A 16,222-nucleotide genomic window follows, 5' to 3' on the forward strand; every position below is an offset into this window, starting at 1 on the left:
AGTGCCTGCCAGCAAGTGCCAACCCAGTCCACGAGCCCTGCTGGCATCCCTGGCGAAGTGCATACTCCCAGGCCACAGCCTGTAACAACCACACATGCCCCCCTTGTTTGTTTACATGGGTCCATGCAAGTGAAAGTGGCGCAGGTGGCCATTCGGACATGATGGGTAGCTGTCATGTTGATAGCCACTGCAGAGGCTGGGGGGGCAGAGCCGGGACCCACACCACGCCCTTTAAGCCCCCTCCCCTCTCTGCAGCATGCAGCCACACAGTGGAACCAGGTCTGTGGCAGAGTCAGGGCTGCACCTGCCGAGTGCAGGCTGATTCTCCAGGGCTCCAAGGCCCATCTCCACCTGCCGCAGCAGGCCAAGCATTAGCCATCACCCAGGGCCCCAAAGGACACCCCCAACACAGAGGCCACTGGCAGAGAGCATGGGCCTGGCGTGGGAACACCCATGCTCCAGTCCTTGGCACTGACTTGGGCAGGGAAGCTCTTGTCTCCAGCACACAACTCCCACCACCCATGTCGTAAAGGGGCTGCCATGCGCCCCAACTTTGCAAGGCCATGGGAGGGTCACTCCCAGGGATGCCCTCAGCCCCAACCTTGCAGGGCCATGGGAGGGTCACTCCCAGGGCTGCCTGAGCCCCGACCTTGCAGGGCCGTGGGAGGGTCACTCCCAGGGATGCCCTGAGCCCTGACCTTGCAGGGCCGTGGGAGGGTCACTGCCAGGGATGCCCTGAGCCCTGACCTTGCAGGGCCATGGGAGGGTCACTGCCAGGGATGCCCTGGGCCCTGACCTTGCAGGGCCGTGGGAGGGTCACTGCCAGGGATGCCCTGGGCCCTGACCTTGCAGGGCCGTGGGAGGGTCACTGCCAGGGATGCTCTGGGCCCTGACCTTGCAGGGCCATGGGAAGGTCACTGCCAGGGATGCCCTGGGCCCCAACCTTGCAGGGCCGTGGGTGGGGAGGTCACTCCCAGCAGCTGAGCGTGATGCCAGCTGACACAACCTCCTGACACTGTGCCACCCTGCACCTGGAGGAGTAATCTGTAAGTGGCCATCACTACTCTTCCCAGAGCTGTCCATTGGTCCTGCAGCCTGGTGGCTTGCCCTTGTGCCATGGCCTTGGAGTCCCTCGTTCTCCATGTGCATGAGATCATGGGAGAGGACTGCCCAGCCAGACACAAAGGGCCTGACCACATGTAGCTCCATGTGGCAGCTCAGCCCATGCCAGGCACTGCCCTGGGTCTTGTCATCTGGGGTGGCTGCCCAGATCCCCACCGCTGCATCCGGCGTTGTCCATGTGGGTCAGCCAAGATGTGGTGAGTTCAGACCATAGGCCTGCAGTCTTCCAGAAGAGGGGCCCAGCAGCCTGGCTCCAGGCTCCGGCCCGCACTTCCCCTTGGAGCATGTGAGCCCAGCCTGAGACGGGGAGTGGGTTACAGGGGAAACTCAGGTCAGCTGCCTGGAGGAGGTGAGCGCTCATAGACCTCGCAACAGTCTGCGCTCAGGTTTCTGCTCAGCTAAGAGTCCAGCCCAAACCCAGTGGTCATCTGGCTACCTGCTGCTTCCGTTCAGCCCCGCACGAGCACCGGCTGGATGGGAACGTGGAGGGGGCTTGTGGTCAGTGTCTAGCTTCAGGGCAGGCGAGGCAGAGCTGAGGGACCGTGGCCAGTCTGGCCCATGCCCAGCCAGCTTGGAGCTGCCGCCCACTGAGCTGTGCCCTCTCCCTGCGCAGGCAACCTGGACATCACGCCCGACGACCCCCGGTGGATCGGAGCCTGGTGGGGCGGCTTCCTGCTCTGCGGCGCCTTGCTCTTCTTCTCCTCGCTCCTGATGTTCGGCTTCCCGCAGTCGCTGCCCCCCCACGCGGACCCCACCCTGGAAAGCGAGCAGGCCATGTTGCCCGAGCGAGAGGACGACAGGCCCAAGCCCAGCAACGGGGTCCTGCGGCACCCGCTCGAGCCGGACAGCAGCGCCTCCTGCTTCCAACAGCTGAGAGGTAAGGTGGCCAGGGATGGCCAGGGCGGCCTGAGGCTGGGGGCCCGCTGCGCTGGCATGGCTGCTTGGCGTGGCTTGTCTCCACAGCTGATTGTCCAGGCTGCTTGGGGAAACGGCACATGTGCTGATTTTCCATGGCCCAGCAGCGGCCAGCGTGAGCCCTGCCCTGTGATAGACATGGATGTGTGTGGAGCGGAGCATGGCGGGCAGGCAGGGGGCTGGCCGTGCACAGCATCGAGGAGCAGTGGGGGCCTCTGGGCTGGCACCCCCACCTGAGCCAAGTACCTGGGCGAGGCCAACCCCAAGTGCACCTGTTGGAGGCCCGCTGCCCTTCCACCCCTGCACTGCACCCGACGGGTGGCCCCGAGTCAGAACTCTCACCCCGCCTTAGTTAGTCACCCTTCTGGGTGCAATAGAGCTGTTGCTGCTGTTTGTGACAGAGAACCCCGGGAGCTCTTGGTGACAGCGACGTGGGACGAGCAGAGCCAGGGCCCTGTCCGTGTGCGGCATGATTCCTGCAGGGCATCCAGAGCTGCCCTGGCCCGGCGCGGGCTCCTGGCTGCCCACACTGCTGGTGGACAGGAGCAGCTGCTGTGGGCAGGTGCCAGGCAGCTGGGGAGTAGATACAGGACAGAGCCACCTGCCTCTGTGGGAACCTAGCCCTCGGGCTGGTGCTTGGGCTGCCACCAGTGTGCCCCTAAGACCCTCCTTAATGGGAAGTGAAGGAGGGAGCCCCATCTAACTGCCATGGAGACTCCCAAGGTCCCTTGAAGGGAACCTGACTGCCTTGGGCCTGTTTTGCCTCCTGCACGAGCTCTGCTTTTTCAGCATGGTGCAGAATCACCCCTCAGTTTGGCATTGTCCCAAGAAGGAAAACACTGCCCGCAGGAGACTCCTGGCTGTGTCTGTGAGTCCGCAGAGTCCCAGGAACACGGGCTGTGTCCAGAAAGAACCTCACATAAGAGCCAAAGCCTTGCCCGTCCCAGGTGTCACCATGGCCTCCTGTCACGTGCAGCTGTCTAAGCAAGGGCTTGCAGTTCATTCGGTTCTAAAGGGCATTGGTGGTGAGAACTGCTGGTGGCCCCCAAGATTGGCGCCCCATGCCTGTGCGCAGTAGACAATGCGGCATGAAGGTCCCCACAGCTCCTTGCTGCTCCCTGATGGCGCAGCCGGCTATAGCAGGTGTCGAGTTCCCAGGCCCAAAAGGACTAAGTTGGACTGGCCTGACCTTGGCCTTTGCAGAGAGCTCCCTGGACCTGGGGGTCAGCACCTCACCCCAGGGAGGGGGGCCTGCTGTGAGACCCACACCAGGTACCTTCCTCTTGTTTATGGGGGCTCACACCCATGGTTGGCACAGACTAGGAAGCCAGCATGGCCAAGGCCGCCAGCTCCTGCAGTTCTCGTCCGGCTGTCCAGCGCTGTGCCGTGGCTCTGGCTGTCTCCATAGCGAGCTTCCTGTTGTCATCGAGAAGGGCCCCTGCAGCCCATGTTGGAGGCCTGTGTTGGAGGCCCATGTTGGAGGCCTGTGTTGGAGGCCTGTGTTGGAGGCCCATGTTGGAGGCCTGTGTTGGCGTCCTGTGTTGGAGGCTGTGTTGGAGGCCCGTGTTGGCGTCCTGTGTTGGAGGCCCGTGTTGGCGTCCTGTGTTGGAGGCCCATGTTGGCGTCCTGTGTTGGAGCCTGTGTTGGAGGCCCGTGTTGGCGTCCTGTGTTGGAGGCCTGTGTTGGCCCGTGTTGGCGTCCTGTGTTGGAGGCCCATGTTGGCGTCCTGTGTTGGAGCCTGTGTTGGAGGCCCATGTTGGCGTCCTGTGTTGGAGGCCTGTGTTGGAGCCGTGTTGGCGTCCTGTGTTGGAGGCCCACATTGGAGGCCCGTGCTGGAAGCCCGCCGTCTTGCCCCAAGGGAAGGGTACTATGTTCTCTGCTCCTTCTTTCTCACTGCTTGTCTGACAGCATTTAAGTTCTTTTTTTTTTTTGAAAGATATACAAAGAGGAAGAGAGACAGAGAGGAAGATCTTCTGTCTGATGTTTCACTCTCCAAGTGGCTACAATGCCTGGAGCTGTGCCAATCCGAGGCCAGGATCCTCTTCCAGGTCTCACACATGGGTGCAGGGTCCCAAAGCCTTGGGCTGTCCTCCACTGCTTTCCCGGGCCACAGGCAGGGAGCTAGATGGGAAGCGGGGGTGCTGGGTCATGAACTGGTTCCCATATGGGATCCTGGCATGTGCAAGGAGAGGACTTCAGCCGCTAGACCCTTGTCTGGCAGCATTATTAAGGCTCCCACATTTCCTGTTAATTGATTCTGATCAGCGGGCCACCCATGGCCTCAATCCTGGGCCAAGTAGTGGAGGCTGTGTAAGCCCCCTCCCCTGGCTGGCCTCGGCACTGTGGGTTCTCCTGGCTTGGCTCTGGCCGTGCCCAGGCCTCTGCTCGCACTCCTGCCCACTCCTGCCCACTCCTGCCCACTCCTGCCCCTGTTACTGTCGCGGCTGGGACAGGACAGCTTCCGCCTGCGGTAACTGCACGCCTCTTCTGCCTGCTCACCCCTGTGCTGCCAGCTCGGCCGCGTTTGGTTACTTTATAGAAAAGGCTTTCACTGGGCTGGCATAAAAGATAATGCTGGGCTCCCATCCAGGCATTGGTTCCTGTCCCAGCTGCTCCCCTCTGACCACTTCTGCTCACGCCCCTGCTGATGGGCCTGGGAATCCCCGGGCCTCAGGGAGACCATGAAGGAAGTTCTGGCTCCTGGCTTCAGCCTAGCCCTGCTCCGCCATTGCAGCTACTTGGGAGTGAACCAACAGAGGGAAGATCTCTGTCTCGGCCTTTCAAATAACTTAATCTTTAAAAACAAGATGGTCAAATGAAATTGAAAGGCAGTGCCAGAACTGGAGTTAGGCACGGCATGAGGCCAGTAGCCGTACCAGCACTGGTTCTAGTCCTGGCTCTGATCCACATTCCTACAGCGGTGTTACTGGGAAGGATCCCTGTGTCACACGAGTGACCTGGCTGGCATTCCGAGCCCCTGGCTTTGGCCTGGCCCAGCCCGTCTGGCGTGAATCAATGGATGGAAGATCTGTCTCTGTCCTTCTCTTATCGCTCTGCCTTTCCAAGGCACAGCAGACCTTCTAAAGGCATTCTAAGGCACCCAGTGAAATGTCGTGAGAGGCCTGATGTGGTCTGGCCTGTTCCAGGGAGATTCCAGCGTCTGTTGTAAAGGTGCCGTTTTTCACAGTTCCCGGTGACCTGCAGCGACAGGCTCGATGTCTCCTGGCGCCGCTTCCCGAGCTGGGTCAGGAGGGACCCCAGGGAACAGCCCCGTAGTGGGCGTCCTGAAGTGGTAGCCCTGACACTTGCTTCCTGCCCACAGTGATCCCTAGGGTGACCAAGCACCTGCTGGCCAACCCCGTGTTCACCTGCGTCACCCTGGCCGCCTGCATGGAGATCGCGGTGGTGGCTGGCTTTGCTGCCTTCCTGGGCAAGTACCTGGAGCAGCAGTTCAACCTCACCACCTCCTCTGCCAACCAGCTGCTGGGTGAGTGTGCCCGCTGCCCTCTGGGGAGGAATCAGGCTAAGGGACTCGCACAGGAGCCTGGGCCCAGTGCGGTGCGATCCCATGCAAGGTTTGCCGGTCCTGGGAGGTTACCAGGAGTGCTGTGCAGGGTCCCGGGCACCGTGTGAGAGGACAGGAAGTGGGAAGAACTGTGAGGGCCGGAGAATCAGGAAGAAGGTGTGGAAAGAGGCCAGTCCAAGGGGTCTTCCGAGGGTCGCAGTTCTTGGTGTAAACTCCCAGGTTTGCAAATACAGGCGACCTCAGATCACTGACGGAGGAGGTGAGCCAGGAGGTAAGAGGATTTGACGTCAGAGACGGGGTGTGGGGCAGAGTTGATGGCAGGAACAGGGCGCAGGGGGTAGAGGTGACAGCAGAGACGGGGTGTGGGGCAGAGGTGACAGCAGAGACGGGGTATGGGGCAGAGGTGACGTCAGAGACGGGGTGTGGGGCAGAGGTGACAGCAGAGACGGGGTGTGGGGCAGAGGTGACAGCAGAGACGGGGTGTGGGGCAGAGGTGACGTCAGAGACGGGGTGCAGAGGGTGGAGGTGACCCCAGAGAAGGAGCACTTGGGGCAGCCTTCTCCAGGGACATGTGCAGGTCAGGACGGGGTTGAGTCCACAGGGCGTATCGGCATAGCCCGGGCTCCAGGCCTTGGGTGTCATGCTCAGGGGAGTTGGGCTCAGACCATTGCCAAGAGGAGGCCATATTGACACCCTCATCTTTCGCTTCAAACCCAGAGCCAGCACCTCTGCTGGCCGTGCTGAGGGCCGGCCCAGCCCGTCGGGGCTGCCTGGGTGTTCTGGCCTTGCTGATGCTGGGGCAGGCAAGGGCAGTGAGAAGGGAGCTCCTAGAAGCCAGGGCAGGAGGGCGAGGCCTGGAGGCCCACTCTTGTGCCTTGTGCCCCGGAGGGAACCGAGCCTGGACATGGGGGTGAGCGACCCCACAGATGACAGATTTTACCTGCGTGTTAAGGGTGCCGTGCTGTTTTCTCACCGAGTGAGTGTCCCCAGCTCTGTCTTCTTGAGCTAACGTGGGAGTTAATTCACATTCCCTGAGCACAGCTGAGCTGGTGGCTGTAGTCCATCGTGGCTATGTGGCTGGCTGGGAGGGGCAGCCTAAACAGGAAACTGACCGTGGGTAAGTCACATGGGGAGGGGTGACACACCGTGACCTGAAGTCACGTTGAGGATGAGTCAGCTGAGAATGGGGTGAGCAAGGGACCCCTGGGACCCTGGGGCCTCCCGAGAGCCTGTGGGTCTCTGAGAATCGACACGGCAGCGTTGGGGTCCTGCAGGCCGCAGTGTCCCCGAAGCAGCTGCTCCTCCCGGCTCACGATCCCACCCCTCACCCCTGCCTGCTTCCTGCCAGGCATGACGGCCATCCCATGCGCCTGTCTGGGCATCTTCCTCGGGGGGCTGCTGGTGAAGAAGCTCAGCCTGTCGGCCCTGGGGGCCATCCGCATGGCCATGCTGGTCAACCTGGTGTCCACGGCCTGCTATGTGTCCTTCCTCTTCCTGGGCTGCGACACGGGCCCCGTGGCCGGAGTCACCGTTCCCTATGGAAACAAGTGAGTACTGAGGCCGGGGTGGGGCAGGGCACTCCCCGGCTGCTCTCCCCACTGGCCGCTCCCCGAGACCCACGTCCCCAGGGACCCCGAGCCGCGCGTGGGACGGAGCTGCATGTCAGGGAGAGCCTGTGGGCTGGAGGCGACTGTCCCAGCGGCCAGGACGAGACACGGCCATTGTCCTCACCAAAGTGACAGCAGCATGTAGGAACAGATTTCATTACCGACTCTGAACAGGGTGACAGAGAGCTTGGTGAGGCCCTCAACTCCCAGAGGCTGCGGGGTCTGGGCCCTCAGTGTCCCAGGTCCCCCGCGGACACCCGAGTCCACCCCACTGGGCCAGGGCCTGTGTTCGCGGCCCGTGCGTGCCCCTCACCGTCTGTGACCTGCCCGAGGCTGCGTGTGCTCTGAGCTTGCCGGCACTGCCCTGTTGGGATCTCAGGTGTTTCTGTCCTTGGGGGTGAAGCCGCAGGTGGGGAACTGCGGAGGAAGGCAAGGCCAGAGGGAAGCCAGCTCACTCTTATTTGCCTTACATCCTGACTTAGCCAAAAACCAGAGCCCAGGCACCCACCCTGGGTGGGTCTGTCCAGCAGCTATGGCTGGGTCCTTTTATGAACGGGACTCTAGCCTGCCACTGGCCATGACTAGACTCTTCCTCCAGGCAGGCCACCAAGCCTGTACCTGCAGTTAAACCAGGAAATATGAGAAGGGGGGTTGCTGTGCTCACCCCAGCCACAGGGGCAAGCAGGCAGATGGTGCTGAAGGAACCAAGGAGCCTGGCATGGCCCAGAAAACACGCACCCCTCCACGCTTTGCCGACAGCAATCCCCCTTCCCTGGTGTGGGTGTGGCGGTGGCCCCTGCGGTCAGGAAGAGCACTGCTGTGGACCACACGGCACACAGGGGACAGAGCGGGGACTCCGGGGAGCTGTCGTCCGGAAGGAGGGAGCGTCACCATGGCCCCTGCCACGCACATCTCCACCCTGCAGCTGGTCAAGTGACAGAACTGGCCAGGCCTGCTGGGTGTCCCTGTTCACAGACCCCCCAGAGTTTTCCTGGAAACAACACCGTCCCATGGTGAGCAACCCGAGGCCTAGAGCACTGGGCCCTCTGAGCCAGAGTCGGGGCTAAACACAGCAGGCGACAGGAGTGACACTGCAGTGGCTGCCGCTGTCCGCTGTGGCTGCGGGCCCAGTCTGGGGCCCTGCGGCTTCCAATGCCAGGAGCCCCGAGGCAGGCCAGCCCCAGGCCGTGGGAGCTTAGGGTTCAGCTTCATTTGGGGGGACCAGGAATGGGGCTGAGCTGAGCCTGCAGTGTCCAAGAGCAGCAACTTAGTGGGGATGGCACCCGGCTGCCCGAGTGCCCGTGAGCAGGGATGGTGCCCAGCTGAGCCCAAGTGCCCATAGAAGGGATGGCACCCGGCTGAGCCCGAGTGCCCGTTGGCGGGGATGGCACCCGGCTGAGACCAAGTCCCCATTAGTGGGGATGGCGCCCGGCTGAGCCCGAGTGCCTGTTGGGTAGGGATAGCGCCAGGCTGAGCCCGAGTGCCCCATGAGCAGGGATGGTGCCCAGCTGAGCCCGAATGCCTGTTGGGTGGGGGTGAAAGGGCTTCCTCCTCACTCTGTAGAAGGAGCTGGATCCGCCCCCGACACCTGCTCAGCATCATCCCATGTGCAGGGCCCAGCCCACAGCTCTCAGCAGGGTCCCCTGGCTGGTCCCAGTGGCCATGCAGGGCAAAGACAGGAGTGGGAGACAGCTGGCTGCGCTGGGGCACAGGCTAGCTGGGCGTGGCCTATCTCACGGTTCCACACTTCCTCTCCCAGCTCAGTGGCCGGTGCCACCCTGGACCCCTACTCCACCTGCAACCGCAACTGTGAGTGCCAGACTGACTCCTTCACGCCCGTGTGTGGGGCCGATGGTGTCACCTACCTGTCCGCCTGCTTCGCCGGCTGCACCAGCACGGTGAGGAGCCGGGGCAGGGCGGGCTCACCCGTGGGTGGCCATGGCCATGCTGCTGCTGCGGCTTTGTGCTGGCCTGTCCGTGGGGCTGGGGCCCCTGTTCTGGACAGGTGCTGCCCGGAGTGACTCCCAGCCCTGGAAAAGCAGAGAAGGGCTGCAAAGGCCATTGTCAGGGGGTCTCTGGCCAGGTCTGCCCCCGGCCCTGGCAGCCACCTCCCTCACCAGGATCCGTCCCCCCATGCACCCCATGTTTTCCTGCTGAGCCTCAGTTTGGACCTCTGCCTTGTGTGTCCTCTACACAGAAGGCTGAGGCAGTGTGGGGACCCCACCGTCCACCATGCACACGCTCCCTGCCCCCGAGGAAGGCCCGTCTCCCCTGGCTCCTGCACTGTGGCCAGAAGAACCTTCATCATGCTGCCTCTCCCCGGGCAGATGGCCTGGGCACAGCCTGGTCCTCATGTGCTACCCCCTCGTGGTCTCTGGCAGTCAGCTTTGGCCATGCCCCCTGACCTTGACCCGCCTCCTCCTGGTCAGAAGACCCCTGCTCAGCCACAGAGCCCCTAGAGGCCCCTCCCTCCTCCTTCCCGGCTCACTGCCGCAGTCTCCTGGTTGGGCTGCTTGGCAAGAAGCATGTGGCGTCCACTGTGGTCTTGGGGCCCCTTCTCCTGGCTGGCCATCCCATGGGTGCCCTGCAAGTGGCCATGTGCCTTGTGGACGGCGAGGAAGCCAGAGGCGGAGTGAGTGGCTGCTGACACAGAGCAGAGGGAGATGGGCGCTGCGTCCTCTGACCCCTATGCTGTGCTGCTGGGAGTAGCAGCGTCTCCACTGCGTCATTCATGTTCCTCCTCAGGGTTCCATTGCTCCGTGCCTTGCACATGGAGATTCCTGGCTGGTGGGTCCCGTTCTCCTGAGAAAATGAGTCACCATGTGTGATGGGAGGGGTGTGATTGTGAAATTAGACAAGGACGCCATCTCTGTGCAAGTGGAAGTAGGTGTGGAAAGAGGATGGGGTTTCTCACGAGGCCCCACGTTTGCGTTCCGATACCCACAAGGGTCTGTCCTGGGGTCGCAGTGTCCAGAGACTGGGCAGGGACCTGGCGAGCCTAGACGTGCCTGAATGGCCACGTCTCCCCTGATCCTGCCTCACGGGCAGGAGGCGTCCCAAATCAGAGCCGGCCCTGACCAAGGTGCTCCCCGCTGCAGCGGCCAAGCCATGCAGGCCGTCGCAGGGCCCCAGGCTCCTCTATGCCCCCAGCTGCTCCCCGAACCTGCCTTGGTTCACGTGACGGGCGTGCCTCATGCCGTCTGTGCGGCTCCATGGCAGCAGTGACGCGGCCAGGCTCAGCGACCGGGCCCGGCACCAGGCGGGGGAGTTCCACTCAGGCAGATCTGTGGGTGCCCCACTGCCCGAGGGTGGGTGAGGGATTGGTGGATGCCTATCCTAGATGGCAGCCCTGGTGCCAGCCCAGCCTGCAAGGCAGCTGTGAACAGGGCACTGACGGCCACAGCAAGCCTTGTGGGGAGCCGGCTGGGAGCCGGCTGGACGGGCCTCCTTCCACCTCTGCCGCAGAACTGCGAGAAGATGCCACACGGTGGATTCTGTTCCTGCTGCCCCCTTGCCTCCCCAGCCCCCGTCCCATGTCCGCCCTCTCACACTGTCCCCAGGATTCTCCTTGCTGCCTCTCATGTCCCTCACTGAGCCCCCAGTGTCCCCTTCTCCACGTGCATGGCCTCAGGCAGACAGGGGAGACACGTGCCTTGCCTGGGTGCCACAGCGGGAAGGAGTGGGTGTGGGCGGGCTTCCCCACCCTGCCTTTGCTTGTCACCTGGGCACCCACGCCCACGCAGTCTGCACACACCAGGAACTACCTACCACCTGACCTACCACCACCTGGCCCCGCCTCCCTCCTCCCCTTCCCTTGGGTGGGGCTCCCAGAAATGCCCACCTCGCCCCCGGGCCTTTGCCCGTGCTGCTCCTCTTCCTTTGTCCCCAAACCCGCGAGGCCTTTTCTGCCCAGTGCCCTCCCACGTCCTGCCTGCGCCTGTTGTACCAACTCCATGCTGACCCAGGCATCAGCACGCTTAAGGTCCCTCTCCCCAGGTGGGCATGGCCAGCCACTGGCAGGCGTCTGGTGCAGCAGGGGGAACTGCACTGAGAGCCCATCCTGTGACCCCGCCCTGACCCTGCCGACACTGCCCAGGTCCCTGGGTGGTGGGGGACTTCAGCATCACCTGGGGGCAGAATCAGGAGCCAAGTTCTAGAATTCACATCTTTTGGGAAACAGGCCAACATCCAAGCTACTGCCCTCGAGGGGCCACACTGTTCTTTGCCCTTTGCCCTTGAGTGGTTCTGCCCCACCCCTACCTGCCCACTGCTAATCCCACAGCGTCCAACCGGCTGTCAGTGTCACAGGCACTGGGCATTGGGCCCAGCAACTCCAGGCCTAGCTGGAGACAGCTCTTTTGTCACATGCTGTCCCAGGTGGATCCGTTGAGAAGGGGTCGTCCAAGTGTTCCGTGGGAAGGCAGTGGCCACAGCCATTGTCTGCGTAGGAGGCGGAGTCCGATGGACCACAGGAGCTCCGGACCCAGAGAAGGCCCAGGCAGTACAGCTCCTCTAGGGCCGACCCTCGTGGCTCCAGCCAGCTCCATGCCTCATCCCTGTTGTGGCCGGGAAGCTCAGTTCCCCATCAGAGCCACCCCAAGGGCCCAGCCCCCTTAACCCGGAGCACAGGGAGTCCCCAGGCCCACATCTTCCTCCTTGCGTTGCCACAGTGGTCGGAGAAAGCCAGCAGGGCTGACCTGGACCAGGCTGGGACAAGATCTGGAATGTTCCTTTACTTAGCAAAGCCTTCATCCTGTGTGCACTGACCTGTCCTGGGTGGCAGGAGCTGTGGCTGGGGCTGTGGCCATCTCTGGGCTCAGTGGTGGGTTGGGGGAAGACTAGTGGTGGGCTGCAGCGGGCAAGGTTGGCTGGGTAGCTCCCCTCTTGGAAGGTGGAGGGGCAAGGGTTTGGGTCACAGGTGGGGATGAGCAGACATCCTACATCTTGGCTGTGTGCTGGGCAAAGGGTGCACCCAACCTGGGCTGGGTCCACCTGTTCGTGCTTCTGCCTGGGGTGGGTGGGTTGGCCAGGACAGCCAGGACATATTGAGACGCCATAATAGGGACAGCAGGGTGGGGCATGGGGTGAGTATTCAGGACTAGGGGGCCACCCCCACACGTCTCCTCCATGCCCGTGCCTGTGGGACACAGCCATGTGGACAGCCCATCCAGTGGGCCCCGCCGAGGCCTTCTGTGCCCTTGGAGCCCTCTGGGGGACAAGCATCCAGGCACAGACCCCAGTGTCCCCTGAGAAAAAGGAAGCTGGGCAGATGGAGGGGCCTGCTGGCCACTAGGGGCTGGGCTGAGCTGCGCTTGCTACAGGGTCATTCCTAACCCACACGCTCCCTGGAGGGCAGCTGCTGGTGTCACTGGCTGCTGTCCCTGTGGCACTGCCCGGGAAGGGGCTGGGGCAAGTCCAGGCAGCATAAAGGGCCTGGCTCCCTGTCTGCCCTCTGTCTGCCCCATCCTGTGTGCCAGCACTCAGCTGGGCTCCCCATGACCATGCCCTGTACCCCCTCCCAGGGCCACCCCATGCCTATCGCCTGATTTTTCTTCTTGTGTGTGTCAGTACAGTTACCACTGTCTCACAGAAAAGACAAATTGGCAGGTAATCATTTGTTTTCTGGGTAATTTGGCAATATTTCATGGCACAGTGGACATGCAATGCCCTAAGTGGGAGGCTCAGGCAAGGGGAGGAGCTATGGCCGCTGCCTGCCTGCCTGCCCACTGGTACTCCGTGGCCTGACTCAGGGGATGCCCGGGGCACGCATGCTCTGTGATGGACGGCAGGCCTGCAAGGGGCACCGTCCCCATTAATGGGCCGCTCGTTCCCCTTGCAGAACCTCACGGGCTGTGCCTGCCTCACCACCGTCCCCCCGGAGAATGCCACCGTGGTGCCCGGCAAGTGCCCCAGCCCTGGCTGCCAGGAGGCCTTCCTCACCTTCCTGTGTGTGATGTGCGTGTGCAGCATGATCGGAGCCATGGCCCAGACGCCCTCCGTCATCATCCTCATCAGGTGAGTGACTTTGCAGGAATCAGACCTGCAGACCCCATGTGTACATCACAGGCAGGCAGGGGCAGGGGCTGCACTCAGAGGACCTGCCATGGGACTCGCGCCATGAGGGAGAGGGCAGAGAGCGGCACTGCAGTCCCCACACCCCACGTCCTGTTCCCACCCTGGCTCCGCCTTTCCCCTACTTGTCTCTGAGCCCCTCCCTGGGGGGATGCCACTTGTCCTGCCAGCCCCTCTCAGTACAGTGTGACCCCCAACACCCTGCATGTGCTACCACCACAGACACGTGGAGTCATGCCCACGAGACACTGGGGCAAGCCACCCCTAATTCCAGGTTACCCCAAATCTGGGAAACCTGTCCCCACAGGTGCTCTGTCGAAGGGCAGCCTGAGGTGGTGTGGCCTTTGCAGAGTTTGTCACTCTGGGTTAGTGACCTGTGTGAAGCAGGAGGAAGCACTATGCCTGGGGCGGATGCAGGTGTCTGTATCTGCCAGCTCCATCCCGGCTGTGTCGGCTCCAGCTGCTCTCTGCACCCCCTCCACACGGTCCCCCACATTTCCCGGCCGCCTCTGCTAAGGAGCTCTTGGAACATGTAGGTGCACTAAGGGTATGAGAGCGAAGAACATCCCAGCGACGCCTGCCTGGTGCTTGCAAGGCAGCGGCCCAGCTTCCAAACCCACCTACATGCACCCGTGGCAGACACAGCATGGCCGGTAACATCTAGAATGCAGCAGCCCTGCCCTACTGCTGATCCCACCACGCATCCCGGCAGCACACATCTGCCTTGAAGCCACGCCCAGTGCCGGTGGTCACTGCAGGCTACGATGGCAGCGAGCCTGAGCTGCTGGTGCGGGTGAAGCCACGTCTAGTGCCGGTGGTCACTGCAGGCTACGATGGCAGCGAGCCTGAGCTGCTGGTGCGGGTGAAGCTCTAGTAGCACAGCTTGACAGAGCAACAAGTCGCCTTAGGGGTGTGGGCAGTGTGTGTGCCCTGAGTGAGGTTAGAGCGCATGGCAGGCAATGGTACATAAACCGCCCTGCATGAACCCAGCACACCTCGGGCATAGCCTGGCCTAGGTGCCTACAAGTGGTTTATTTTCATTAGTTAAATACTGTTAAATTCACATGCAAAAGGCACCATGAAACAGAAAAATGTCCCTTACACCATGAGCTGGGCCAAGTCCATTTTCTCACCTCACAGCTCCCCAGCAGGTCCCAGCCTCGGGTTCTGAGTCCTGGCACCTGGGGGCACCAGCACGCAGGGTCTGTTGAGGTCTCTGGCTTCCCAGCTCAGCAGGATGAGTGACTCTTGGAGCTTTTCCCTACTGAAGAACCCAAGCTCAGCAACCCAGACTGGGGTGGGGTGCACGCTGCAGGTGGCTCAGCTACCCAGGCTGAGCTGGTATGAGCCACACTCTGTTAGCTGAGTGGGGTGCACGCTGCAGGAGGCTCAGCTACCCAGGCTGGGCTAGAGCTGTGTTCTGGCTATGAGCTGGGTGGGGTGCACGCTGCAGGAGGCTCAGCTACCCAGACTGGGCCGGTATGAGCCACACTCTATTAGCTGGGTGGGGTGCACGCTGCAGGAGGCTCAGCTACCCCAGCCAGGCCAGAGCCGCACTCTGAGCTGTGTCAGGGGCACATGCTCATGTCTCATGATCGGCCTCTTGGGCTTCCCTGCACCAGCACTCACTCACTCCAGGCACAAAGCCCACCGGTCTTTACCCTGTCCCGTACTCGGACAGAAGACAAGCCACAGGGCAGTGCCCAGAGTGACTTGAGAGAACGTGGAAGCTGCCAGTGCCCCGAGACAGGACACAGAGGCTGTGGGCAGGATCCGCTGCTCTCCCGAGCCGTGGGGCCAGGGGCTCACGTCTTGCCCCGAGCTGTCAGCAGTTTTCACACTGAGCTCCCTACTAGTGCATGACTGCTGAGGGGCAGACATTCCTGTGGAAACAGGATAGGCTAAAATACAAGCATTCTCCAGGGGGGGCCATTCCAGCTCCTTCTGCCAGCTGGTGGATCGGCAAGAACGTTGCTCCATGGTGTCTGGAAAGCTGGCACTTATCACGGCGTGTGCAGAGCCGTGGGAGCTGAGGTCAGAGTTGAGTTCTGGAGTTGATCGTGGTCTTTTGGGACCACTACTCCTGCCCCCCGCGGTGAGCTGTCCTGCCGGCCTGGGGCCTGACTGTATTACACAGTGGAGAAGGACTGTGACCTTACTGTGTTCCCAAGCAGCTCAGGAGTGGAGCCAAGACCGTGAAACCGGGGCTGCCAGCTGTGGCTCGCCGTTCTGCAGGCTGGGCAGGCCCGGGCCAGGCGTCACTTCCTGTTGGGGGACGGCACCCTCTCCTGCGTTCTGTGGTGGCTCCCAGGAGCCTCACCTCCGAGTCCAGCTTGTGGCCCAGTCATCTGCCCGGGCAGGGGGCTCAGGGTGTAGATTTGGTGTCTGCCTGCATCCTCTTGGCTGCCTTAACAGGAAGTCAGACAGGTGCTCCCAGAGCTCCGACCAGGTGGTAGGGCACTGGGGAGATGCCCTCCTCCAGGTGCATCCTCGAGGAACACTCTGGCAGGAGACGTGCTGTGTGCTAGCCTCCCGAGGGCGAGGACTCTGATGTGAGTGGGTAACTGTCCGAGTGCTGCACACTGTGGGAGTCCCCACTGCATGAGCTCCGAGCCCCGACAGGCTCAGTGCGTGTCACTGCATGGGCTCCAAGCCCCGACAGAGGCTCAGTGCGTGTCACTGCATGGGCTCCGAGCCCCGACAGGCTCAGTGCGTGTCACCGGGGCTCCTCTTCCCTCCAGCACGCAGCACAGTGAGGTTAGCACTGGAGACGCCCAAACACTTGGGTCTATACTCAGCACAGGCTGTGGCCACACATGGTGTAGGGGCTCAGGTGCTGGGGGCAAGAACTAGGGAGTCAGGTGGCCACCAGCAGCAGGATTAGAGACATCTCCAAGGAGAGGATGTGGGGGCCACATGGACCCGTGGTCTGGAATCAGTGGCTATTTCTGGAGCCCTCTCTTACTGGCACCCTCGGGGC

General features: G+C 62.3%; 1 protein-coding gene across 3 annotated transcripts in view; it reads left to right on the plus strand.

The window, feature by feature from the left end:
• The window catches only part of SLCO3A1 (solute carrier organic anion transporter family member 3A1), a 115,614-nt gene that overhangs the window by 87,652 nt on the left and 11,740 nt on the right, over positions 1 to 16,222 (plus strand). For all 3 annotated transcript variants that reach the window (XM_040968810.1, XM_040968812.1, XM_040968811.1), the window contains exons 4-8: positions 1,736 to 1,999; positions 5,360 to 5,524; positions 6,912 to 7,110; positions 8,930 to 9,068; positions 13,010 to 13,185. In XM_040968810.1, the coding sequence (XP_040824744.1) occupies positions 1,736 to 1,999; positions 5,360 to 5,524; positions 6,912 to 7,110; positions 8,930 to 9,068; positions 13,010 to 13,185 (943 nt within the window). The remainder of the gene's footprint in view (positions 1 to 1,735; positions 2,000 to 5,359; positions 5,525 to 6,911; positions 7,111 to 8,929; positions 9,069 to 13,009; positions 13,186 to 16,222) is intronic.

This window comes from Ochotona curzoniae, unplaced genomic scaffold (assembly GCF_017591425.1).
Source record: "Ochotona curzoniae isolate NIBS_2020 unplaced genomic scaffold, NIBS_Ocur_1.0 scaffold_4701, whole genome shotgun sequence".
In the NCBI taxonomy this organism is placed as follows: domain Eukaryota; kingdom Metazoa; phylum Chordata; class Mammalia; order Lagomorpha; family Ochotonidae; genus Ochotona; species Ochotona curzoniae.